Source organism: Anabas testudineus, chromosome 21, assembly GCF_900324465.2.
Source record: "Anabas testudineus chromosome 21, fAnaTes1.2, whole genome shotgun sequence".
NCBI classification, from domain to species: domain Eukaryota; kingdom Metazoa; phylum Chordata; class Actinopteri; order Anabantiformes; family Anabantidae; genus Anabas; species Anabas testudineus.
Window position 1 is genome coordinate 14,389,654 of NC_046629.1, and position 27,889 is coordinate 14,417,542.

The window sequence follows — 27,889 nt, forward strand, 5'->3', positions numbered from 1 at the left end:
GACCTTGCACCGTCCGGCGACTGCGTTTATCTCCATGCGCGTTTCTTTTTATAAATGTATAAACACCGCCCACACGCTGAACCCTGATGTTTGAAACAGAAACAAGGACCAACAACACGTACGCCACGAAAGCATCCCTCAGGTCGTGTGCAGAGCTGTGTCTGCAGGTATTTCTGGCACTGATCACACTCCAAACAACCCCACCCTCGCCTTTTGCGGTGAACATCAACTTTTACTTACTGTACTTCTAACCTCATACTTTTATATTACAGCTTCGTAGTTAATGCAGATTCAGTTTACTAATGCAAAACATGAGCAACAGTTAAATCAGGAACTGTAATAAGCTGGACAGCATGGTGTGAATGAAATTAGACCCAGTTTACATGTTGCAACAATAGAATGATGCCTGCACATTAATGCATCAATTACTATAGATATGGATTTCTACTATTACTACTACTGTTTAAGTAGATGCTTCACTTCTTCATTCACACCTTAATACTTCAGCTAGAAGCATGTCAAAACTAGAAGAACTATGCAGAACCGTGAGTCAAGAGTTGCAGCTGTAAATACAAATGCATAAATAAGTTTTCTATTACTCAATATGTATTTAAATTAAATATTTATGTGTTTTGTATTGCCTTATACAAACTTGTGTGCATGCTGATAATTATTTATATTGATGTCACTTCCACAATAAAATTGCATTGCTTATCCTGAACATAATCTACAATATGGCTATTTAAATAACTAAATCAAATAATTGTGTAGCAGCATTTTTAAGATTTGTCAGTTTAAAACACTAGCTACATGTTCATATTTTGTTTATGGATTGCATATCATTTACAGACTTAAGGTTTTAAAGCCTTAAGGCATAAATATGTGGATTTAAATTGTAAAACTCAACAATCTATAAATTAGTTCATTGATTAATACAAATTATGCAGAGATAAAAAAAAAAAAAGGAAATAAATAAAAAAAACAGCAACAAAACGTCTTTGTCACAGAAGACAGAGATCCCGGTGTTTTGGGTACAGTACATCAGCATTTATTCCATGCAGTTGTTTGCTCTGATTTTATTCTCCCAGATAACCATTGCACTGTACACTGGATATTACAGGAAACGGACAGGATTGGTTGATCATAATGCCATTCTACAAGAAAGAGAGTTGGAAATGACAGTAACAAAGAAAGATGTCTGACACAAGGGATGAGGCAACATCATGTCCATAGTTAGAGACAATTTCACAGAAATGCAGATGTAAGTAACAGGTGTTTTCATTTTAAAAAATGAGGGGAAGGGATCACTGCAGAAGAAATCGACATCACACATTTACCCTGCTGTGACAGTCCACCGACTGACTTTTGGTTGAGAGAAAAGTGACTCCTTATAAACTATGCTGAGATACAAAAAAAGTTTTAGGAACATGTGGTGCTGCTAATTACTGATGTAAAGTCTGCTAAACCAATACATCATCCGCAATGATGATAAATGGTCCCCTGCAGAGTCAACGATATGACCATGCTTTTGTTCTCACATACGAATACTGTCCTCTTCCCAAACCCCAATTTGTTGTGCTTCCTTTAAATAATACTTTTCAGGAGAAATCAGAGAGCTGCCTAAAAATAAAAACACCTTACCAGTCATTCATAATAAATTAATTCCATAATCATGTAGGCCAGCTACAAAGAACAGAAAAAAAGAATCAAGATTAAATTAAAATTTTACAACAATCATACTTCATAGGATATATGCCAGAAAGACGTTAATAACGGCTTGATCGGATTTTCCAGTCATTACAATACATTTACAATTATATCACGCAAACGTAAACAGAGGGAAGGTCTAAGGAGGCAGAAGGAAAGGCAGCAGCCGTTCTCTGTATCAGGTGTAAGTCTTTCTACAGCTTCCAAACTAAAAGTTATTTATCCATCAGTAAAGTGTCTGTAGCACTTTGTGTGACCCGGTTTGTGTGACTCACACCTTCCTGCAGTGTTCAATACTGATGTGAGACAGAATTTCCCTCTCAAGTCAAGTCGTGTAGTCAGAGGGACAAAAACAGGTCACATTACATTTACAGATGTTTATGTACAGGAGAAGCGAACACTGAGATGAGGTTGTTGAAAACCAAGAGCTGTTTAAATGCTCTGTGGCCTTGACTCTGGCTTATATTCCTTACGTAGAATCACAGCCGTCTGCATACGCTGGAGCTGACATCTTGACTTCATTATCATTAAATTCAAGCCTGGCTTTTCCAGCCATAAAATCAATAAAGGTGAATGACAAACACTTAAACAGGGATACCAGTAAAACTCCCACAGATGCAGTATCCCTTTTCAAAGACAACCAGACAAAAAATGTCATATTGCTGGCATTCTTGGATTTGGGGAATCGTGGGGAACATCAGATAAATTACCACAGAGCCAGGACAATTACGCATCACAAAGGCAAAGTAAGTCACTGCAACTGTCACCATCTAGTGGCTGTCCATATATTGCTCCTATTCTCAATTAGCAACATAAAACCTGAGCACCAAGCCCCAAAAAGGCAAGTTCACAAAACGGGACAATAAAAAATATTCTATCTATGATAAGTCGTTTGTCACTTGATGCTCTCCTTTAGCCACCGGTCGCTGTGTTGTGTCTAGCCAGCTAGACGTCCAGGATCCTGAGCGAGCAACGTCTTTCTCACCTGAGCGCCAACCTGCATTATTGCTGTTTAATTCCCTACAGCACAGAAAATAACGATATATTTTTTTTGATTTTACATATGAGACAGTAGAAATTACCCTGCTAGAAAATGGTACATGGGAGAAGCTGCACAGAGTGATTTCATGAAATGGGATACTGCATCTGGAACTAAAACTCTATGCGTCTACACAACATTAATGTCCGCTACAGCAATAAAGGGTTGAACATCAAGGCTATCCATAAGTCCTTTTTTTAATAATCCTGCATGGTCCATAGTATGTGCCACTCAAAGAACATTCCTACATATGATTAGAATTGGTCCAGTCCAGTTTCTCTAAGTCCTCGAACAATCCTGAGATGAGACTTGAAACTGTAATGTTTAATGGAGAGGAAAGGGTTTTGCATTCACACACACACACACACACAAATACGCACAAACACGCTCAGAGACAACTTCCTCAATAACTCTGGTCATGACATCTGATTGACGATGACATTGGCGTGTTTTACAAGGAAGGAGGAGCACGGTTGGAGAGGAAGATTCTCCATTTTTTGTTTTTCCTTAGCTGTCAGCTAAGTCTTCATCTTTGCTTGCTAGCTTGTCATGCAGTCTTCTGGCAGCTTTTGCGAGCTGCACAGGCATGCTTGGACAGTTCAGTGTGGGGCCTGGGGTGAGATTGGTGGTCCTGATGCCTTGATACTTATGATGATTAGGGAGGGGCAGAAAGTCCAGGTAGTTCATGCTGGTGTTCTCATTGTTTCCACGAGCTCCCTGTTCCCTGTTGGGGATGGGATAGAAATGGAGGAGGCGAGATGCTGGGGCTCTACACTGTAAACTAAAGATAAAGCAGGGTGGTCAAACTGTAGAAGAACAGAGGGCCTTTTGTCTTCGGGCTCTGGGTCAACCATAAGATGCTAAGAGCAACCAAAGCCAGATCAAAAGGCTTGTGGTGACACTCCTTGTCATTGGTCCCCTGAGAGACCAACAATCACATGAAGTGATGAAACCTCCTGCAGCTGCCAGTCTCACATGGACCAGCTCTTCAACACATACTTCTTCTCATCATTATCAAATGCACCTTCATGCAGTCTCAGTCTCTCCTCAACACTCAGTTAAGCCCATGCTCAGTTTCAAAATGTCATTTTTTCCCCTCTGTTCAGATCAGAGAACATACAGAGGTCCTGAATTTTCCTTCGAAAGTCAGAAAAAAATAAATTATGAATGTTACACTATCTACTGTACATTATCATTCAAAAGGGAATCCCTGCCATGGGTTGCCTGGATGCTGTGCTAAAGATGAGTAGCAATGTAGTTCGTGGAGAGAGGTAAAGGGGAGGTTCTGGGAGAGACTGCGTGGGGCTTTGCTAAAGGGAGCTTTGTTTACAATGTCGTCCTCTTATTGCTGTATATTCTGCAGGGCAGAGTAGGACATGATGGCCTCCAGGCAAAACTAGAAATGAGCCCCAGGTTTCACCATGAAGAAGGAGCTCCGACTTTGTTGTTTCTAATTGTGGCATCGGAGCACTCTGCCTCTGACGAATCACAGTCTGAGTCTCCAAACTGTAATGGATTCTAGATTAAGGAAAATAAAACGACAAAACATTAGTAAAGAACAAGCATGAAAGATGATGGTATTAGTTTTTTTTACTTTTTTAAATTAATCTTTTCACAGCACAGTACTGACCTCGAAGCTGTGTTCATCAGAGCACAGTTTTCCCAGAGAGATCTGGGTCTTCACCCTGCGGACAGCGCACTCCTTGTCGGAGAGACCGTCCGATTGGGTGGAGATGTCGATGGGGATGTCCGGTGTGTGCGACAGCAGCTCGTCCAGATGCTCCTCCTGACTGGCACTCAGCCTCTCCAGGGGTCCGCTGTGAGAGTGGTCGCTGGTGTTTCCCTCCTCTCCGTCAGACACCGACAGGTTCTCGGAGCTGAAGGTGGAGTAGGACTGGAAGCTGCTCATACAGCGATGAGGTCTGTAAGGTAAAAGAAGGAGAAATTTTGATGCCAGTTTCAGCAACTGCCTTTGAGCCTGGTTCATACCTGACTCACCTGGCACTAGTCAGTATTACAAGTGACAACTGTTGTTATAATAGCATAAATGGTCTGTGAAACAACAACCAACTGTACTTTACCTCTGTCTCCTTGGAAACTCCACTTCACTATCCACCTCTCCCTCCTCCTCTTCAGATGACTCATCACCACCCTGTAAAAAAAGCAATTAACCATCATCTTTCACAGTTTCCTCAACACAAACACACATTACAGATAAACTAGTGTAATCTTCTATATGTGGCCTTGCCTTTCTGAGTGGTCTGAGAATGCGGGGCAGTGCAGTGGGCAGGGTGTGCGTGGGTTGGGGTGCCTGATCCTGTTGTTCCTTCTTCTTCATGGTTTCTCCATCTGAGGCTGTGTCTTTGATGGGTGCACCTAAGGAAGACTGAGTCCCTTCTTGGGTGCTAATCAGCGAGTAGTGCGGCAGCTCTGGGTGGCTGGATGCAGGTACAGTCTCCTGACATTGTAGGCACCCAGGGAAAGGGTGTGCCTGACAGCAGGGGCACAAAGAACCAGCACCAACTGTTGGGACAGGATTGGAACTTGAGGATGACGTTCGCTGTCGCGTGTCTGCATCCACAGCAGTGGAAATGAGGTCAGGGCTGGACCCAGAAACGCGGCGTTGCAGGTGGTCTGTCTGAGGGCTACGGAGTGCAGCTGCAGGGCCGAAGTAGCGCAGGTTGTTGGCACAGTTCACAACGGCCTCCTCACGGCCCTTCAAAGGGAGGAAGGGACCCTCAGCTGGTGGGTGGTGGTGGTGATGGTGAAACGGCTGCTCCTGGAGAGACTGAGTGTCTTCAGGTGCCCCAGCAATAGGCTTCAGCAACCCAGGAAACTCATTGTGGCTTCCTTTACTGCTGGCGCGACGATGACGAGGCTTGCTTCGGTAGCGGGTTTTGCCAGGAGGTGTGGCGACCTTTGGGCTGGCAGATAGTGGCGATGGGGAGGGGAGGGGATCGATACTGGGAATGCCATCAGAACGAAGCAAGTCTGGCCTGTAGAAAAAAAGACACTGAGCAACGTTAGCATGATGTATTTAAATTAATTATTCTTTGATTCTGTGTTCAAATGAAACTTCAACCTTTTGGTTGGAGGCATCCCGGGCTTGTGGGAAATGCTCCCTTTCTTCTTGATGAGCTTCTCTACAGCATTGGCCCTGACGATGGGTCGGACCAGATGCCTTTTGTAGGTCCCAGGATATTTCTTCTCTACTGCCTGCTCTCTCCTAGGGGGATGGCAGAATTAATTTGGAGTTACACAACTATAATATACTTTATTTTCAGAGTTTTTTTGGGGTGGGGGGGGTGTACAAGACTATTATTATAATATTAAGTCTAAAAACTGATGCCATCAGGGTCAAAGTGCCTTACTGTTCTAAATAATACAAAATGCCCAAAACAGAAACTGATCCATTTGTTTTGTTCTGAATAGCTGAACATTTGCCATTTTGCTTGAGTATCAAAAGAATTTTAAATATTTTGTACTGGATGCTTCAGTGCATTTGAGAAGTACCGAGGTAAACTAGAAAAAGTCAAATAATGAGGAAACAAGCGAAATAGTAGTGGCGCAAACTAATACATACTTCATCAATTCCTTTTCCCGGACCTCTAGCTGTAGCATGATGGCACTAAGCTCCATGTAGAGGTTGTTGGCTCGCTCCAGTTTCCTCTCATAGTGCTCCCGGATGTCCAGTGCATGCCTGAGAGTGAGAGAGAAAGAGAAAGAGAGAAGAACAGGAAATGCACATGAATGTTTATTTCCAACAACCTCTGCTTCAGTTTAAAGCTATAAACACGTAAAAATGTTAACATGGAAAAATACAGCTGAAATCAGGAGAAACTGGGGATAATTTGTGGACCTCAGTTCATCTCTCCGGCGTCGGATCAGCTCCTCGTCCAGCCTGTGGATACAGGTGCCTTCACTTTTGATCTTCTCAAAATGCTTCTTCACTTCCTCCCTCCATTCTGCCTGTAATGTGGATTGAAACACAGCTATCAACACTAGGGCTGAGAAAATAATGTTATCTTCAATAAACAAATATGCAGGACTTGCATGGAATGTTTTTTTCTGAGCCAATAGCAAAAGTAGCTTTACAAAAGAACTGTATAAAATCCTGTGACTCATACAAAGTGAAAGTTGTTTGTACTCCGGTGTAGTGCAGACCTGAGACTTGAAGTAGGTCTCCTGAGGGGTTCCAAGAACGTCAGCAGAAGCAATGTCAAGGTGTAGGAGGATCTGACGAAACGAGGGCCGATTCCTGGGCTTTCCTTGCCTGAGAATAACAAGAAAAAAAAAACATTGTGAGGAGATGTGATTAAATTCACAATGTGCGGAACTAACAAATTACATTTACTCTCATTACCATAAAAAGTATTTATGCCAAGTATTTTTTCACACACTATATAATATACAGTACACTACACTATATCAGCAAATTTTTCCTTTGTCTGGCTTTAATGAAAGTAAAACCAAATTTAACAGATTGAGTGTGAACAGTATAGTACTTAAATTTCTGCCCCCAAAAATGTACTACAATTTAAAATAAAGTAGTTTGATGGCAACCACTGTCATAGTGGACCAAAGGAAGTAATGAAATAATGTTTACTCTAAGTTTATTTAAAATATGTTACTCTTTACTGTTAACTGAGTATAAACAAGTAATTTTACTTTTGCTCGAATACAAATTCACCACTGTAACAGTACTTTTACTTGACTACAACAATTACAAGTACTTTTTACACATCTGTCTAATAATTGGTCCATACTTACCATGTCTGTTTCATGAGGATTTTAAAGCCGTCTGGGCAGGTGGAGGGTACAGGAAGGTGAAGACTGTTGCTGCCAACACCCCAAATGATGGCTGACGAGTCAACATCTTTGTAGGGAATCTCTCCAGTCAGCAGTTCCCATAGCACAACTCCAAATGACCTGCAACAGACAGATACACTGGTCTTACTCATCTAGTTATGCTTATATACATAAACTTTACTATAATTCTTAAACAAATGTATTGTTTCAAATTTGTTACACCTTAGTACTCACCAGATGTCTACTTTCTCAGACACAGGCTCATTTCGTATCACTTCTGGGGCCATCCAGGCCACTGTCCCGGCAAATGACATCTTTGTACTTTTGTCACTCAGCTCTTTGGACGTTCCAAAGTCAGAGATTTTCACAGTGTCGTTGTGGGTGACTAAAACACTAATACACACACACACAAATAGAAAACACACTGGGGTGTTAGTAAGCTCAAGACGAAAAGACACTAATCCAGGTCAGATGAATTGCGGTAAACTATGCAGACTGATGCCAAGTTTTTCCTGTGACATTCCTCTAGTTTCTAAAGGGTAGGAGTTTGTTTTTGCAGCATTTAAAATCAATCTCGAAGCCGAAAACACTTTGCTGTTAAAGAAAAACATTTAAGCATCTGAATCACCCTATTAGCAGAATGAGATTGACCTTTCGAGCACATTCAGCCCGCTATCATTCCGCTGACTAATACTGTGTTTGGCACTACTGCAGCATGATGATATTGATTAGAGAAACAGAGCTACAGTGTGCAGCGAGGACGAGACACGATGAGCAGGATGAGACAGGGCACTTTGTTTTACTCTTGCAGTACGGCAACTGGCTTTTACACATTCTGAGAATCATATTTGAGCTTCTGACAGACTATTTAGAGCTGAAAGGCTGAATTGTTGCTCATGCTACTGGTTAAGAAATCTTAAAAAAGGCTGTAGAGCTGAGCTTTACAAATCAGATTTAAGAACGTGACCCGTGGGTGCCGTGTGAAAGCACAGGGTTGTAAAAAAACTGGAAACATATTGTTCTTTTCATGAGGACATATTCAGGAAACTCACTTGGGAGACTTGAGATCTCTATGAATGATCTTGTGCAGGTGTAGGTAGTTCATGCCACTGGCAATGCCGGATGCCCAGTCCACCAGCAGCCTGGGGGTCACTTTCCTCCCTGCCCTCAGCACCTCGTACAGCTGGCCTTGGGCACAGTACTCCATGATGATGCAGTAGCACGGTGCCTGAGTGCACACACCCCTACGTTGGACAAACGAGGCAGATAAAGTTAATGTCTGTTAATTATTCACACTAGCATAAGGTCAGAGGTTCGTTGGGAAACAATAGGAGAACACCAGTTGCCAAACATGGTAAAGCTGTAGACTTACTTGAAGCTGATGATGTTGGGATGCTTGAGTTTTCGTAGGTGTTTTATGTCCGTCTCCTTCTGCTCGCGCACCTTCTTGATGGCCACCTCCTCAGAGCGGAACTTGCCTAAGAAAACAGCTCCCTGAGCGCCACTGCCCAGCCACTGTAGTTCAGAAATTTCCTCAAACGGAACCTCCCACATATCTGAAAAACAGATTAGTCACAGGTCAGTTTTGCCAATATCATAGCTACATAATGGTAGTTTCTGTGTTTGATTGTCCAATTCTAATCTTTCTCGCTCCTATCTGTTTCTACTCTTTGTGCAGTCACATTTCATGTTTTTTTGGAACGAGCTGTAAGAAAGAGCCATTTCCTGCTCCATCGTCATTACTAAATTTTGGACACAGTGTAGAGGAGACGCTCGCCGAGCTCCCTACATCTGAACATTAGCTGCCTTACCACCATGACCCAGCCCAGTTCTGTCTGACCTTGACTTGTATCCTGTAGCCTGTGTGTCCAGTCTGTTCAGGCAGTCCCGCAGCAAGGTGAGTCTACCTTTACCATGACCTCAATAGAAACTGACAGCTGTACAGCTTCACCACAACAGCAATATAGTGAAGCTAGGGGTGACTATTGAGTTACGGTTTCAGCTCGTAACTCAATAGGAGAAACTGTAGGGAATCTGACATTTGTTTCTCAGAAGTCTTAAAGAGACAGTGACATGTAAACTAAACAGAGCTTTTAGTTTCCTATATTGATGCCATGCAGAAAGAGAAAAAAAACAAAAAACAACAGGAGCTAACCTTGCTGTTGTAGCTTGTATTCTGTCGAGTACGTCTTCCCTATAATGTTCCAGACTGGCCGAAGACAGCCGAACAGCCCCTCTAGGAAGCCACCTGATCCAGGCCCTGCTCTGTGGAAGTGCAGCTTGATGTCATCAGGGTGATGTGGGTGGCTCTGTCTCCCCTCTCCACTGTGGTCCATGGAACAGTCCCCTTCTCCCATTTGCTCCTCCATCCCACTGCCACAGCCACCGTGCTCACAGGACGCCGGGGATCCAGCTTCCTCGTGGTCCTGCTCCTGCAGCTGGAGGACACTGTTCTCAAAGTGCCCACCCTCGCTCCGTGTCGAGTCCACGCTCAAAGCCGTGTTTGGAGGGCTTATACACCCCAGCACAGAGTCCTCATCTTGGCCTGGCAGCTGTAGCGTCTGCAGGGGAACAGGCAGGTGTGCCGGCGGGGCCAGGTCTGTGATAATCTGAGGAGGTAAGTTGGATGGAGGGGCCTGAGGAGGCTGAGGTTGGCAGCTCGGCGGGTTTGATTTCTTCATGGCGTCTCCAACCACAGTGAGTTTGAGCTCCTCCTTCAGCTTGCCCACCAGTAGACTGGGGCAAGAAGTCCACGAGAGCACCTCGGGGGAGCTACCCATAGTGTCATGCATGTGCATGGGCTGTCCAGTAATAACGAGCGGGACTGGTCCTAACACACTGGTTTGTCTGAATGCTGAGAAGAATCACCTGCAGAGAAGAAGAAGGGAAAGAAAAAAGCAAATAGAGACAGGTTAGCTTAATTACATAGATCATAGAAGATAAATAAAAAGTTAAATCCATGGGTGGATCCCTGCAGATACCTGTGACAATATAATCACAATTATAACAATGTTTCTACAAAGAGAAATGCAATCCTAAAAAAAATCATATTTAAAGTATAGAATTACACTGCACAGTGTTGGAGAGCTAAAATATAACACACACACACACACACACACACACACACACACACACACACACACACACACACACACACACACACTCTAATGGAGCTTTACAATGACCTCTGTGTAGCAGTATAGCAGGGATTACAGGTCTTGCTGTGTATTTGGACTGCTATAAGCGAAACATCTGGCACACACAAACCATTCTCACTGGTTAACTGCTGGTAACACAGACCCATAACAATCATTCAGAAAACAGTGACTCTTTTCTTCATTAACTCAATCTCCAAGAAAGAATATATTCAATTTTAATCCGTCTGAAAGTCAAAGAGGGGACACATCTTTCTAAGAGGGACACATCTAAACGCAAAGGTTATGGCATATCACTGCAACCAGGAGCAGGTGGTGCAGGTAAGAATCTCTATCATAACATGTGTAATTCAGTGTTGGTATATGAGTATTGGTATATTGATATAAATTGTAATATAGTAAACTTTATGGAAAGTAAATTTGAATTTTCAATTCTAGTCAATTCTATATTATTAAAAAATCAAGTCATTGACTAATAACATTGCCTAAAATGACCAAATGCATTGAAAGATATTAAAAGAAAGCTCACACAGTAGATCGAAATCTCTGATAAATTTGCCTAAACGTCATCATGCAAACCTAAATGTCACCACTGCAAGTCTGAGCTTAAGTTCGCCTACTATATTTTCTCCTGAACTACCAACCGCATCTCACACTCTTTATTTTATCAGGATCAGGTGTCATCATGTGAGTGTGCAAGTGTGATCATGTGATAACAAGTGGTTCGACTACTGTCGCTGACCATGAAATGTGGTTGACAGCGCAAATATCCTTTTGTCATGCATACCGATCCCAAGATCAAGCATGAACCTCCATGTTTAATCATAACACAGTAAGAAATCTCATTATTAGTATGTTGACATTAGCAGTTCATCACCAACAAACAGCAGAGAAAAAGAAATATATATATAAATATATATAATATGACGACTGAATACCACAACACACAACTTATCAACATTAAAAGGAATAAGATTGGCATTATTCTGCAGCTCTATTCCGAACATTATGTACAAAACTTACACCAACCAAGGGATTAGTCAATGTCACAAAGGTTCCCATTATGTTTTCAAATGGTTGTAAATTAATCACAAAAATGATCGACAATTAGTCTTCAAACATATCTGGATGCAGAATAATGGTCAAATCAAATGTGCACGTAAAACTTTGGTTTAATCAAGGAGAAAAAACACCGTCAGCAGTAACAGCTGGCCAACAGATTTATGATATTCTACTGTTCAGTTTTTGCAGAAATTAAGGTGTGATTTCCTCCCAGGATTTCTGCAGAACTTCCTAAAGTTCTGTTGTGCTGGTTGGGCCGTGTTCCTGAACTTTTCAGTCTAGCTTTTCCCACACCAGCTTGATGGGGATCTGGTGATTGAGTTGGCCAAGCCATCACAAAGACTGTTCCAGCAGCTATTTTCTTCTCTAAATAATTCTCACACAACTGTCTTGCAGCAAAATTAAATGTTCCCAAATTCATATTTTACATCTCAGTGCAAAAATCCAATGATGTCTTGATGTTTTCTTGCCAGTGGCACTGTAAATGTTAGTTACTGTTATTCACACAGCAGTAGGTTGTACATTTGCTGAACTATTTTCAGATGTGAATTAGTACACACTTGGTGCTAAAGTGAGTACTCAAGGCAACAGAATGGTTATGTTGCATTGAGTCCAAATAAACGACAGCGGCTGTGTTTCTCATATTAAAGACACATGCTGTTCTCTATTTGTTCTGCTACTATTCTTTGCTTGGGGTGGTGTATCAGCGAGCGATGATATCTGCCACAGCCCTTTTCAACACTGTCACCAGGAGTTGCCAAAGTCAGAAATGCTCCAATCCTACACACGAGGGCTTTAATTTGTTGCAAGTGTAGCACGCACTGTTTTCAGACAGACAGATGGCCATTTATCCACAGTCTGACTGTGCTTCTTTACCAATCTTGGCAAAAAAGCAGCACAAAGCACTGAATCAATTGCTGTTTAAATGACACTTGAATTTTTTTCCCCCTGTAAACCATGAGGACATAACCTCAGCAATCCAATCAAGTTTGAGGATGCAGTAGAAAAGAAGAAGTGTGGGACATAGAGAGAGGGAAATAATGAGAGGTTGTACAGTGTGTACAGTCGGGAACAGGGGATCAAAGTCCGCAAAGGAAGAGACAGAGCAGCAGAGCAGTGAGCTGGCGTTGTGTTACGTGGAAGTCCAATCAAAACACTTTGTTTATGTTGCCCTCTGCGGCAAGTGCTGGCATGAATGCACAGCCCTTCTACTAGGTAGAGATCAAAGCACAATGTCCTAAGTCCAATATCCTGATCCTTCTGATGAAGATAACATTGCAGCTAATGTGCTGCAAGGCTATGCAACCATATCCCAGGCTTCAGAACCTCACACTTTTGCTTGTAATCATTTGTTAATTTGACATCTTTTGATATTTGGATCTAAAGTAAAGATCAGTAATAATCTCAAAAGAGAGAGGCAGGTGGCAGGCATCGTGACAGGACTCAAAGCAGAGATGTTCAGTTACATACATCCACACAAATGCGGCTTCCATCTTTGTGCAAATGCATGTACTGTATCTGTGTGCCTCTACTGGGGGTAACCTGAGTGCTGTGAGAGTGTGGTGCCTGCCAGAAGCTCATCTATAATGCAGGCCTGTCTCTAAGCAGGTTGCTGAGAGTGCAGGGGAAGGAGAGAATGCTCTCTCAGGTATCCAATAAATCCGTCCGTTCCACAGCCGAGACAATCGAGCTGCACGAGTAGAGGCCCCCGCTGTAATTCCATCCCACGGACGATTCTCAGAGCTGGGCTTCTGACGTGGGCCGCAGCGGGTGGATGTGTTTGGCTGGATGGAAACATGCACAGTAACCTCTAAATCCCAACTAAAACTCAAATGATCTTGCCTGAGCAATAACCAGCACAGCACAACCTGACAGAAAATCTGATGCCTTTGAACCTTTTCCCATTTTCATCCATTTGTAGCATCTCTACAAAATTTCCTAACAGGTGGACTGAGTCTATATCGGACACCAAGCGCAGACAACGGACTTCTCACACTTTCCCATTAAACTCTAATGGAAGATCACTACGGGCATAGAATCCCATGAATAATGTCAGTGCTTAATAAAGAAGGACCCAAGGTTTCATTTACAGGACTTTCCGAAAGTGACTGGGCAAAAGGACGAACTGACCACTCCACTGATGTTAAAGAACATCGTGTTGCATGTATAATGACACTTTATTGATCCCCTATGTGAAATTGTATAAAATAGATATAGCTTCTGAGGACACATTGCAGATATTTAGCAGAATGGGTGAAATGAAGAAAGAGGAAGAGAGAGAGAGAGAGAGAGAGAGAGAGAGAGAGAGCGAGCACTAGCAAGAGAGAGAAATTATCAGGGGCTGATCCTTTAATCCCTCTACAGGGCTCTAGAGACAAGCTTGTACAAACACAGACTCTATTTAGCCCTCCCCCTCCATACATCCTCTACGCACTTCCTTTCATTTCTTGCCTCTCTAAAGGAGTCCTAATGTCAGTGGCCAATAGCAGAATGCATTATGGCAAGCACCACTTTTCACACTTAAAGGAGCAGAGCAGCGTTGGGAGAGACAGATCTCACTGATTCTGTTACTGTACCAGTCTGTATGTGTGTACATGGCAGCTGGTGATGCAGGAGGATCAGGTTTAGAGAAAACACATGCTTACCCCACCCCGCCAACCCCCTCCGCCCACGCACACACACACACACACACACACACACACACACACACACACACACACACACACACAGGCCTGGGGCATGTCTCTCGTAATCCCACTACTCCCAGCAATGCACTGGGGAAGGCAGTTTTTTGTGTGCTACTCAGCAAACGGCAAAACTGTAGTCTAGTCTTGTGTTTCAACACACTGCACTTTTCAGCCAGCTGGACCGGTCAACAGACAGACGTGTGCAACGTATTCATGCTCAGATTCACAGTAACAGCAGCAGAATCATCTGTCTCTCCATCATCCTGCTCCTCATTAAGGGACTCCCTGCTGGGCTCCATAGGGGGAACCTCCCTTTAGGTGACAGCTGCGCCACCAACAAAGAACCAATTTAGCCTCTATCCCACTTCATCCTTCTCACGTTACCATGTCAACACAGCATCCATCCTGACCTTCTGCTACGAGTCACACTCACTCTCATCCAACACTTAGGTTTGGAAAGACCCAGACGCCTGAAGCTTGTCAGAGAGGGAAGGCAAAATGGGTTGTTAAATAAACACATAATTATCTTGACTATTTTCAAAGTGAAGAGAGATTAAGATATCTTAAATAGTTATTTGCATGTATTACAGTACATTGTTTAATGTTTATTGATTGTACTAAATATTGTATTATTTGAAGGTGCCTTAACAGTAGAATTATAAAACCTTTTCACAGAAACTATATTCCATAGCTTCATGCTCAAGAGCTCATTGGAGAAAAAATAACTACCTGTTACAGACCGTTTTCCACCGCTTCAGATCTCCTTGCTCAAACATTATAGTTCAAGCATTATAATCCCTCTTTCTTTAGCTTCAACGGTGCAAGAGCTGCACTTCTCCACTGAGCAGGAAAGTTTAGAGTATAAAATCAAAAGAGACCACACAAACACAAAGTCTCTTATCATCAGCAGCTCGGGAGTCTCTATGGTCTGAACTGCACATGTGACCGTCTGTTATTCTGGGTCACAGTTGAACAGTTGCACTCTGGTATCTGTACTTGTTCCCCTTGTCAATGCAGACTATGCACTTTCACGGCAGGTGTTCTCTGTGTGTGTAAACAGTATTCTGAAAAGCTTTCATTCTTGGCACTGTAGCTAAAATAAAATTACGAACATCAAACTCAGAGACCTCGGAAATATGACTCTGCCAACATAGCCACCCCGTCCTGATTTGATTGTCAGGATGTGGGGCGATGTCTAAGTCAGCTAAACCTAAACCATCCTGCCAGTCCTGCCAGAGGGGATTGGACAGCCTGGCATAGGTGGGTGTAAGTAATAATCTGCTGGTGCAGGCGCTGTGACAGAAAGGAAAATAAACAAATTCTGGCCTAGTGTTCAGGCATCTGTCCTGCTGTCACATTGCTAGTATTTCATTATAATCCCTCTTTCTTCATATTCTGGTTCCCTCTGGTGACTCACCTGGGACTGACTCAAATACCTGGTGGTAGCTGGAGGGGAAAGCAGGCCACAGAACATTAATCCCTGCACACCCATCGGCCTGCTGGGCAAGTAGGAACAAGGTCAAAGCTGCAGCCGAAGCCACAGGGAAAGTGCCAGGTGGGATCATGCGGATATACGTGGTTTGTTGTTTGAAGACATTACAGGAGTAGGAGGAGGTGGTGCTGCTCAGGTGGATGAATGAAACTGTCAGAGAGAGCTGACAGGAGGATGAAAACGTGTAAAAACACTTCTGAAGTCCAAAACCACAATCTCTGACTGTGTGTTTCCCAGTTTTACAGTGAGTTCAACAAACCAAATTCAAACCAGCTCATTACAACTGATTACATCAACTTTCTGCACTAGGGATGCAGTAAAATTCATATAGAGGGTTAATATTGATGACAATCATTAGCACTCCAAGCACACACACACATAATTTGTGCCTCAAATAGTCTTAGCCGGTAACAGCCAGAACTGGAGAAAATAACTAAGTGAGGAAAAGAGTGTGCGCCATCGACACGTCACACACTCTCCCTCCAGCTTAATTTTCCCAACCTCGCAGTGAATCTGCAGCCAGCACTGCAACCAGGACACACAGCCTCCTAAAATCTGCAGCAATCCCGAATAGTCTCTCTTGAAAAGCTCACAAAGCTTTAATATCAGCCTCTTCACTCAAGCGGACTCTTTGTACCTTAGTGATGTTTAATGATAAAGCTTTACAGAGCTCTATTTACGAGTACTAACCAGATCCATCCAGACAGATGATGAATGCAAACAGACACAGAGGGACGGTGGGGCCAAGGAGACAGCAGATGGAAATAATAGCTCAAAGAAAAGCAGAGTAGGAAAAGGAGATTAGGGAGACAGAAAAAGGACATGAAGGGCTGTGAATGAGAGAGATATGGAGGCAAATTTGTTACAGAGAGAGAAAAAAAGAAGAGAGACAAAAAGGAGAAGGAGAAATTGCTATTCTGCGGCTGCTGCTGGGGCTGCTTACGGCACGATACTGTACCAACCACGCTCCAATGAGAAAGACTCCCAGAGCGACAACAAAGGACACAAGAGGAGCCGGCTCCATGTGAACTGGGCCTGTCTACCCTGCACGGCCAGGAGACAGCAGCGCACAAACGCACACACTCAACACTGCACACTGAGCAGCTGCTGCCACAACAATCCCCCTTGTACTTCTTTAATAGGGACGGCCTAGCCGGCTTGCCAACAACAAGAACTGAGAAGAGACACAGATACACAAAAAGTGACACAACAGACAAGCACACATATTGCAGGAGACTGGCTGTGACTGACACAATTTTAATGGCTGCAATATGAAAATGCAGAGAGCTACAATGCAAAGATTGGAGCATGTGCGTCTAATGAGTCGAAGTGGGTGTTGTACTGTTATTTCTCCTGCTTGAAGACAGACCGCCACAGCCACTGCCAAAGAATCAATACACATTAGTGCTTCTATTAGCTACTAGCTTCATCTCATCCCTGCTCTTAAAATAACCACAACATGTACCTCATGTACATCTAAATATTAAACCAGCTAAAGTCAGCCACTCCAGTGAAAACGCAAATGGCAAAGTCCTCTTGGACATAAATATGCAGCCATTTTTTTTACACACTATGCAAAAAGGATGGAAGGACATAGCTCTCAACTCCTCCGCCCCACCTCCTCCTCCAAAGCCCGGCTACCGGCTACTCATCCTGTGCAGTTACATAAACATGCTTAGTAGCAGAGGACAGAGGTGGGCACACAGAGTTTTCCTGCTGTTGACTGAATAAAGAGATGGATGAGGATGGAAAGTGAGGGGAGAAAAGTCATAGATGATGAGGCAAGCAGAGGGAATGCAGAGAATGAATTTGGCAGAGATACTGTAACTTAGAGAACGTGAACGCACGGTGAATGTGATTTTTGTACGTGCACGTAATAAACTGCCCGTGGCTGTGCACAATACACGTGTGACCTAGAAAGTCTGTCATCTCTGACCACCAGGGTTATGATGCCTCAGAGGCTGTGCTTGTCTCATTTTGTTGCCAAATGAAGACGCGGAGGCTGGGCTCTGCTGGTCTATACCTTTACCTACATCTCAACCTGTCCTTCAGAGGGCACAGAGAAGTGCTGCATCAAAAAGGAACAGAAGCATCATGGCTGAGCCTAAAATAGATCCTACATGCACCGACGCGTGGCCACTCAACACACTCCTGCAGCACTGTTACTGAACAAACGTCAGTTGATCCACATGCAAACAGCACAAATGCATGCACAGACATGATAATGTTTCCTCGCAGACATGTACAACAGATGATGAACTGCCAAACACCGGAGACAAATAATACACACGAGCAGGACAAGTATGTCCACATCACACTGCTGCAAAGACACAGCATTAGCAGATTACTCACAGCGGACAGAGCTCACATTCATGGTCCTCTCTCAGCTCTGAGGCAGAGATAGAAAAAGAAGCTGAAGGAGAAAGAGCGAGCTAATGGTCGGGATGCTAAAAAAAAAAAAAACTGCAAGAAACCCAGGGACAGAGGGAGACGGAGGCTGGAGACTGTCGGAAATTCCTCTAACTCCCGCAGCACCTGTGCTGTGAGTGGGTGGGCGACAGCGTCATCGGGTCGCTGCAAACCTGCTCACGTCACACTTTTCATGAATGGAGCTGTCTGACGCAGAGACGACGCAGCTCAAAGAGCAGGGGAGGGGAGGGATGGATGCAGCAGGGGTGGAGCTTTCGGCACAGACTTACAGAGGAGGGGCAGAGTGAGATGAAGGGAAGAGGAGAAAAGAGGAGAGGGGGGCGGGTTTGGGGGATATTTCAAAGCAGCGCCAGCTGGGAACAGCAGGTTAAGCTGCGGTGGTGTCTCTGTAAGTAGGACAGACTGTTTCTGCACAGGAGAAAATCCCTTTGTAATAAATCAGCAATCAGTTCTTTCCATATTCTAGCATGAGCTATTCAATTGTGACAAAACATGTCATGTGTCAACTTGAACACAAGTGGGTCTCAGCTTTCTTTAGATTATTGTACCACATATCTTAGCTTGACATATCTGGTAGTCACATTCAGAGGCAGTACAAAATGTGTCTTCTCTGGAGTGATGGACATGCACGGTGCAAGATACAAGGCACTATTTATGAGTTGTAACTTACTGTAATAATATAAATAACATGATATTTGTGGCAACCAACAAATTGTTCTTTTTAATGACTAACCTACAACGGAGCTCAGACATCTTTATTATTTCTATTAACAGAATACCTTTAAGTCAGTTGGTTAGTTAGTTGCGACATATAAACCCTTTAGACCTTCTTAGATAGAAGAAGATAGAAAATTATTTACTTTACAGCACATAAAATCTAATTTGTCTAGTGACCTGCATTTCCACTGCATATGTAACTTCTTCAAAAAGACCAAACAGATTAACAGAGGTCATATCCAGCTACTCATACATATAGTACATGGCCAATGGTAATATCAATCACTATCACCCGTCACTGTGATAGTGATAAACTATAAACTATACGTTTCTTCAGTCACTCAACTTTTCAGCACCTTTTAAATGTGCTTATGTGTCCATGTGTGCATGTGTACTGACCTGTCAGGTGGTTTCTGAGCATCTCACAGGTCCTCAGAGTCTGATCTGGACTCAGGTTTGGCTCTATCTTGCTTTTCGCCTGCAAACATATACACACGCAGAGCAGAGGAAAGAGATCACATGAGTGATTGACATGTTAAACACTGTGAAGACTGAAGACATCAACATATAAAGATGATTCAGCGCTAGCTAAGGTGTTGCCATCTGCTATATTTTTAAGGTTAAATTAAGAAACAGACTGAATGGTTGAGTCACCAGAAAATCGAAAGACTGTGGAGGAAAGAGGGTGCAACAGTATAGTATACAGTGTGTGTGTGTGTGTGTGAGAGATACCGGCAGGGAATGAGACTGACTACTACCAGTGGGGGTATCAAAACAGACTGATTGAGAGGGAGGGTCTGTGGGTGCGAGGAAAGACTTAGGGAACAGATGCTCCACCCCAGTCTTTGATTTCAGACCTCTGGGAGAGATGATTGGTGGGGGTTGAGTAGCAGGACGGTAATGATGCATGGGAAGTGAGGGGGTTGGGATATTGGAGCCGCTTTGTTCAATCTCCATCCTCAAGCCGCACCCTGGCAGGGGACATTGCCAGAGGAGGAGGTCTGGCAACCCGGGGCAAAGCTGAGGCGGAGGCGTCTAAACACTGCCTATAAATGGCGTGAAATGACAGTCAAATGAGTCATGGTGCAGATGGCTGAGGATGCTAGCATTAATGGAAATGACAGTAGGGAATGTTGAGAGTGCCGTCTGCTTGTAAGATATGTTAAAACTACACCTTTGTGATGCAAAGTCCTGAATTTACACAGTGTCAAGAATAACTCTGACCCCAAAGAGAACAAGAGACAAGAGTGGGAGTAGTTATTCTTACCATGTCTCACACACTCCTGCAAATATGTGCACTGTATACAGAAAAAACACAGCAGGGGGATTGCCAAAAATAGAGCTCTGAATAAATACTCGCACAGAGTGACATTAGATATAGATAACCTTGGGAGCTTGGAATTCAAATATCTGACCTGTTTGCTTAGCGAGAACATCAAGCTCTGCTCTATAGTCCAAATTCCAAAGGTCAGCAGATCACGAGCCTGTGTGCTCACGTGGAAACAAGCAAAGCCACATAGTATTACAAAAACAAACCAGTAATAAATCCAACTGAACTATTCTTAAATAGAAATGAAAAACTGTCAAAGCCACTACAGCAAACCCCCAACATCAAGTGTGACAATATAAAAACACGGGATACAGAGTATTACGAAGATTAATTTAATCAGCTTTCAGACTAGTGGAGAAATGATTATTTCTGTGTATGAGACATCCTAATACAAACTAAAATGCCTCTATAAAAATGTAACGCTACATAAAAAAGTTGTTGAATGTGTTTTTGACTCATCACAAAATTTAGATTTTCTCTACTGTCAGGGAGATCACAAGGAACCACAGAGTAATGTCTAGACTTCTCCTGCAATGACTGATATCAGTGTTTACGAGCCATCTACGAAACGTGGTAGAAATATCATGGCGTGGGTCTGCGTTGCCGCTTTACCGGTGTGCCGTCATAAAGGGAGCTATGAATTCTGAGTTGTAAAGCAAATCCTGCAGGAAAATGTGACGGTATCCATTTGAGAACTTTAACTCAAGCTAGATCATGCAGCAAGACAACAACCTTAAACATACAACTGGTCCTACCAAAGAATTGTTGAGGCAGAAGAAATGCAATATTTTGGAACGGCAAAGTTAAAAGTCCCGTCTTTAATCCTATAAAAAAAAGAAACCTTAAGCAACTTCCCTGAGCTCAAGTTGTTTTGGGATGATAAACAGTTACTGGAAATATGTACTCGTACACTAAGTTACTGAAGTAAGTAAGTGCCATTTTATGTCTCCTTTGTTGATTGACAATTGGAATAAGTATGTTAAGAACAATGTTTTAGGTCATATTTATAAAGAAATAGAGAAAATACTAAAGGCTTCACAAACATACATTGTGTATCCAACTGAATTTATAATGTCAAACAGACCTTTCTCTCTCTTTCAATTTTCTCTTTGGAATTCCTCCATGTACCAAATTCTGCTGAGGAGAATTAAATTCATTTAACTTTAATTAAAAGTTTCAAATATCTTGGAGGCGTGACAAGCAGAACAGCTGAAATCTGAGCATTTCAGTTTGTACTTTAATCACTGCTTGCTCAGGTAGCAACTGCCTTGCAATGCAGAATATCTGGCAACCAAAGAGGGAAAAAGCAGCTTTCCTGTACGTAATTAAATGAGAGCTCCTAAACAGTTATTTAGCTATAATGACAAAACAAAACAGAAATAACTCACATGTAAGCGCTCTCAACACACCTCTGCTGAGCCGACCATCTGCCAGATTTAGTTTACTCTGCCCTTATGCTGTGCCTTGGTTTCCTCCAAACTATGTTTATTTGCAGTGTGCAGGTCAAAGACGTGTTGTATGGTTAACCATACCAGTGCCTGTCATGAAAGTGATCACCAATAACCATCCAGTCACAATTGTGTCCAGCAACAATTGTGTCCAGCAACACAAAACAAATGTGTCATTTAAACTAGAAAGTGCACAGAACCAACAGAAATTGATTATTTTCTATCAAAGAAATCCGAACCTGTAGGTAATCCAAACACTTTAGGACAAATTCAAATTAATTTTCAATCAATTCTACATTTTGAGCTGCAAATTTGCACTGGTTTCCATGACAGACAGCTCCAAACAACTATTTACATTTACCTTTTCCAAGCTCCTCGATCAATAAATAAGATTACAAACTGCCATTCCAGTCTTGTTATGTGGTTAAATCAATCTCAGACCAGATCTTTAATCACTTCGAAATCAAAGATATTAAAAGAGTCTGACCTCGGTTAGTTTTAATCCAGCTGTGGCCCAAGCGTCCTGTTGTGTCCCCATCACAGGGCACACAGACCTGAAGCACCTGATGCCGGTCACTGCTCCATGTGCCCTGGCCTCAACTCCATGTGCAGCGGAGCTGTAAACCACACTGGCTCAGCTCAGTTATACACACTCATTACTATTTCACCAGCAGCGGAACAGCAGCACTGACAGCTCTTGTGTCCCCCGCATTAATAAGAGACAAAGCACCATCGCACACATAAGCTTACAGTGGTTTACCTTTCCAATCTGCTATCACATGCGGCACTCAGGGACAGACACACTGGTCCACACACTCAGCTATGATTACTGACAAATAAATAAAGACTTCCATGGAGGCCTGCTCAGTCCTCCAGTATGCTGACATGCCAGGTATGTGGCTATGATACGGCAGCCTGTGAAATGATGATACAGTCACTAGAGGAAGAAGTATTTACAGTAGTATAACAATGCCACCACATCAAGCTCTCCTCTACCACTTAATTAAAAAAAAAAGAAGCTGATTTGTACGTTTCTGAACAGAGAGAGAGTTTGGGGATAGATCTATACGTATTTTAAGTTTTCTTTTCCATGTTTGAAAATCTGCAAAAATAGGGAAAGTGTTGCCAGTTTAGACTAGTTTTTATAAGTAATCTCATGCAACAATTCATGCTTAGACAAAATTTACAATTTGAGTATTTTGCCATGTTTTGACATGAAAACAAATTTTCTAGATAAATGTGTACAAAAATAAATGTGTCTACAAATTGTACTCGTACATGTAAATGTGTATTATCAGGATTTTAAAAAAGAATTTAAAATGCCATAATGCAAATAACCATATTTATATTTGTACGGAACCATAATTTACTATACACAGGTTAGGCGTGACTACAGTTATAGTCTCTGCAGAACAAATTAAACTAGAAACCTCTAACTCAATGAATGTCATAAACTTGTACACAGTGTGCAGAGCAATTCAACTGTCATCAAAAGCCTTGCTCAGTCATTGGGATTGGATCTATGTCTGTTATTGGCACAATGTGTCTTGGCGAGATACTTCCAGAAGTCAGGGTTCACCTGACTGGGAGCAAAATGAAGGTTTTACATGCTATTTATTATATAAAAGTTATACTGTTTGTCAATAATTTGATATTTAGCTTTAATCAACCTGAACTGAATCGAGACTGGACTTGATTCAAAAACAAAACACATCAAATTAAATTAAATCAAATCAAATCAGGAGGTCAGTGCTGATATCCAGTGATATTTCTGAGTATGCTGATTTCACGCACAATGGACAACCTCTTGTGCATTTGACAAAGGCAGGCGCACAACAACCACTGATTCTGTGAGATAGATAATGCCTGTGTGATTACCACGCTGAGCCCAACAACAACCCACAGCCTCACCAATCCGTGCTCAGAGGAAATTACATAACAATGACTGTTCAACGCTCCCAGAGGATTCTGCCCGCACCACAACAACAGTCCATCGACACTAATTCTCTCTGTATCACAACTTCAGAGTCGAATGCAGGAGCAGCAAACAGAAAGCCTGGTTACGCTGTCCTCCCTCCTAACTCTGCGCACCTGGTAATCCGGAGCGTGATTTATGGGATTGCGTGCAGAGCCATAAAGCAGAACACAGCAGCCGGTCTTAGATAACATTATGAAAGCTCTCCAGTTTTCTGGCTTCTAATTATTTCATTTAAGAGAATTACAAAAGTGGGGGGAGACAAACACAAGCTGCGATGTCATGTTCACATACACTTGGCCGCCTCCTTGACCTCTGACCTCCAAATATGCGAGGTCACAGATGTACAAAGACACCAGAAGGCTGGCAGGGCCGAGCACAAACTGTAAGTGACAATAGTGTCATCAATCAGAATCTTAATCAATTGAATCTTAATTAAGCCTGTTATTAGTCAAGATAAAGTTTATCTTGTTTATCACATGACTGATTTAAATCAGTAAATTTACAGTAAATCACCACTGTTACACTAAATATTGCTTATAGATACACAGAAACACATAATACTGTGACATAGATGCATATATTAGAGGTCTGGTACTGCAGACACAAACAAGCAACCCCACACACACACACACACAGCTTGACACACAGAGCTTGTATGAGTTGCATGTGCTATGATTGTTGCTGCTCCACTCGTGTGTGTTAATATGCTCCCCATGAGACGCTGCAGGCTGTGGTAATTATAGAAACTCAGCTGGCAGACGCATCACAAGATAGAAATACATTTAAAGCCATGTGAAATTGCATGCATTCGGTTCACTCAAACTACCTGTAGATGGCCGTCTAGAAAATAAGCTGCATTGTGATCCCACTTTCTCATGTAAACTGGTGTTTGGCCACATTTAAAACCTAAACCCTAGTCTCAATATGATGACTGTGGACCTAAAATGACCTGCAAATGCCAAGTAAAGCCTGTGTAACATTAGCAACAAAGTCTTGGGGTTCAACATTGCAGCGTTAATCTAACCTCCTCACAGTGACAACTGTAATACCCCTGCCCAAACTATAAAGAGATGCAGGGCTTAACCCACAGAATCTCAATCCTCAAACTGGCTGAGCAGCAGAGCGTCTGAAAGTGTCCAATAAACCCCTTGGCAAATGCAACTGTGGCAAACGAACACAGGAGCCTGGAAGATGGGAGATGCTCACTCTCCTAAGTTAGCTGAGTTGCCATTATTGGCATTTAGTGGTCCGATATAGATGTGAGGCGAGTCAACCGGGATCTCGGTGTTACAAGCTGGGCCTGCGTGTGGTGCACGGTAAGCTGCGGATGCGACGGAGGCCTGGCATGTGGAGCTCAGTGTCATTACAGAAATGTCAGTCAGAAAGAAAAGAAAGGATGAGAGGCCCGAGGGAGGAGGAGAAGAAGAGAGCGGGTGAGCACGTGAGAGGAGATTGAGAGAGAGAAAGAAGAAAGGAAGGCGGCCAACACGTTCATGTTTTCACATCCATCCTTTAGCCTCCTTCAGCATTTGTCGTTTGGCTTTTTCCACTCAACTGCCCTTCAATGGCAGCGCTGCAAGTAATGTGAACACTCAGCACAAAAACCTCATGAAGTCTATTTTTAACAGCTGGTAGGCATTCATAATGTCACCTAAGCACATAAAAACACACATATATTTCATGTTTTACACTGCAACGGAGAGATACTTATTTTTTGGGGGGGTCGTTTGGGGCATTTTTATAGCTTTGGTACAGGGATGTGGAATGATAGAGGAGACACTTTACCAGTGCACTTTTTTGCAAAAACATCAAAACTTGACAAATGAAAACTTTATGCGTTTCATCTTGCGAAACACCGCGACAAGCTTGATCTGTGTAAATGTGAACGCACAAGCTGAGCCACCAGAGCCGGGATTAAAGAGATCAGACCAGATGCATGGCTACACTGATGCTGGTGCTACACATGTCAATTACATAAATACAGTTTGCTGTCTCTACACCAGCATCAGGACCACCCCCCCCAGCTCTGTGTATACGGGATGGAGCCAAAATAAACAGTATCCATGTTTGTGGTAATAAAGGAGCATGTCATCCAGTGTCACAGTGTGGCTGACATACAGTACATGTAGTAGTAGAAGCTCTATGGCTCTCCATCAATCCTTTTCAACATGATTTATTTGGTGAGTGAAATTCAGCCTGGGGTCAGAGTCAGTGCTCTTCTATTATTTAAGGAATTCTCAGTACATAACAAATATGTTAAGGAACCCACATGTGTAGCTGCCCATGTTTGCTGTAAACCTGTTGTTGTGTCTTTGTGCCAAAGAACACAAAGCGCACCCGAGTGTGATAGCGCAGGACTACATTTGGCCGAATGGTGCCGAGTGTGACCAGTAACTGCACCACAGGCGTGCAGCGGCGGTTGCCAAAGAGGCAAAGCCATTAGTGACACACGTGGACACTTACTGGAAAAGTCCCACTCAGCACAATGAGGGTGGAACACAATGCTGCTGCCGTGACAGGGCACAGCATCCACCGATCCCACATGCAACGCTTTCGACTGCCGTCTGCTGTCGGAGTACGCGAGACAGACGTGAAACACAGCTGAGTCATAACACTGTTGTGACAGCAAGTCTTCGTGAAAGATGGACAAATGATCGTCTCTGATTTGCGTCAGATGGCCACTGTTCACAGACAGCGTGCAGGGTGAAATGTTACCTGTCCCACATCTGACTGGAGGAAGAAACATAATGGCCACAGCACATCACCCCAAAACCACAAGATATAAATAATCATTGCAGATTATTTTCTCAGTTGCTTTGTCTATAAAATGCCCACATCAAAGGTCACGTCACCTTTTACATAGGATGAGGATGTAAAAACATATATTTCAATTCTTGCTGCAGCTCTAATATTGACATTTAATTAACAGTTTAACCGAAGATTTTATCTGGAAGAGTCACAGAAAGTGAACTTTACCATCTTTGTGAAGCTTTACTGCAGGTCTGTTGTGTTTGACTACATTAGGTTATAAACTGAGCATATAGCAGGCATCATGTGCATGTGTGTTTTATTGTCAGAAGACAAAAAAACCTGTCCCCTCTTTTAGCCACGTAGTCAAAAATCGTAAGTTAACCCAACAAAAAGCCCATTCTCACAGTAAGACAAAAACAAACATTTCTTCACCAACCACTATAATTTAGCCTCCTCTCCTGGAGCAGCCTGTAATTTCCTCCTTCTCCTGGTTCAAACACACAGGAGTCTTTTTCTAGAGCACTATTCAATAAGACCTGTCCACTCGGTTACATAATAAATAAATAAATAGCAGCCTTTTAAAACCTGGACCTAATTAAAATGTGCTGTTTAAAAGGTGCTGAAGGTTCAGCTTTGGTTTTAGCTTGCTGGTCCGTGGCTGAGGACTCATTCATAAACAGTGTGAACACTCGTCCAGCGTCGTGTTAAAGCCTCCGCCGAGCACCGCAGCTCACTGACAGCTTCATCCCGCAACCGCACGAAACCACGCAGACAAACTACGCACCCGTAGAGAGATTTCAACACATAAATGTCGCGGAAAACGCGGAATATTACCGTAGTATGTCGCTTGAAGCCCCGCACTGACGTCTGCCTGCTCTCTCCCTCGGTTCATCTATTTACTGTCCAATATAATGGTTCAGTCTTGTGAGCGTCAACGTCACTTCCGGACGCCGTGGTCCGTTCACCTGTAAACGCCTCGAAGATCGTCTAGAGAAGAGATGGCTCCTGCAGACTCAGAAAAAAAAAAGGGGCCAGGCTCTCTATCTGTTATAGTGGGCGAGGAGCCTGTTGTCAAACAAGTTTTTTCTACTTTCTGCTACTTTGTTTTGGAATTTCATGGTTTTCTGCATTACTGTGTCATAAATTGTGATCTGAACTTCATCTAAGTCAAGAGTATTGACAAATGTAATGTGCCTAAAATTTTGACACAAAAAAAAAATCAGATCTTTTAATGTCTTTATTGAGAACAACCATAAAAACCTCACAGTGCTGGTGGTTAACGTA

General features: G+C 42.8%; 1 protein-coding gene across 4 annotated transcripts; it reads right to left on the reverse strand.

Annotated features, from left to right (window-relative positions):
• Positions 1-1,025: 1,025 nt before the first annotated feature.
• On the reverse strand, positions 1,026-27,512 carry si:ch211-45c16.2 (mitogen-activated protein kinase kinase kinase 13). Of its 4 annotated transcripts, none has more exons than XM_026376445.2 (15): positions 27,440-27,512; positions 19,498-19,576; positions 9,711-10,423; positions 8,928-9,111; positions 8,608-8,799; positions 7,790-7,948; positions 7,517-7,675; positions 6,911-7,019; positions 6,606-6,715; positions 6,330-6,446; positions 5,829-5,972; positions 4,995-5,742; positions 4,828-4,898; positions 4,377-4,668; positions 1,026-4,264 (listed from the first exon to the last, which is right to left on the reverse strand). In XM_026376445.2, exons 3-15 carry the CDS (start codon positions 10,351-10,353, stop codon positions 4,163-4,165), a joined length of 3,030 nt encoding a protein of 1,009 aa, XP_026232230.1. In that variant the 5' UTR covers positions 10,354-10,423; positions 19,498-19,576; positions 27,440-27,512; the 3' UTR covers positions 1,026-4,162. The 4 variants fall into 4 exon arrangements, with proteins under 4 accessions (XP_026232230.1, XP_026232231.1, XP_026232232.1 ...); XM_026376446.2 differs by lacking the exon at positions 27,440-27,512 and adding an exon at positions 21,817-21,948; XM_026376447.2 differs by lacking the exon at positions 27,440-27,512 and adding an exon at positions 20,514-20,533.
• Between the last annotated feature and the right edge of the window lie 377 nt (positions 27,513-27,889).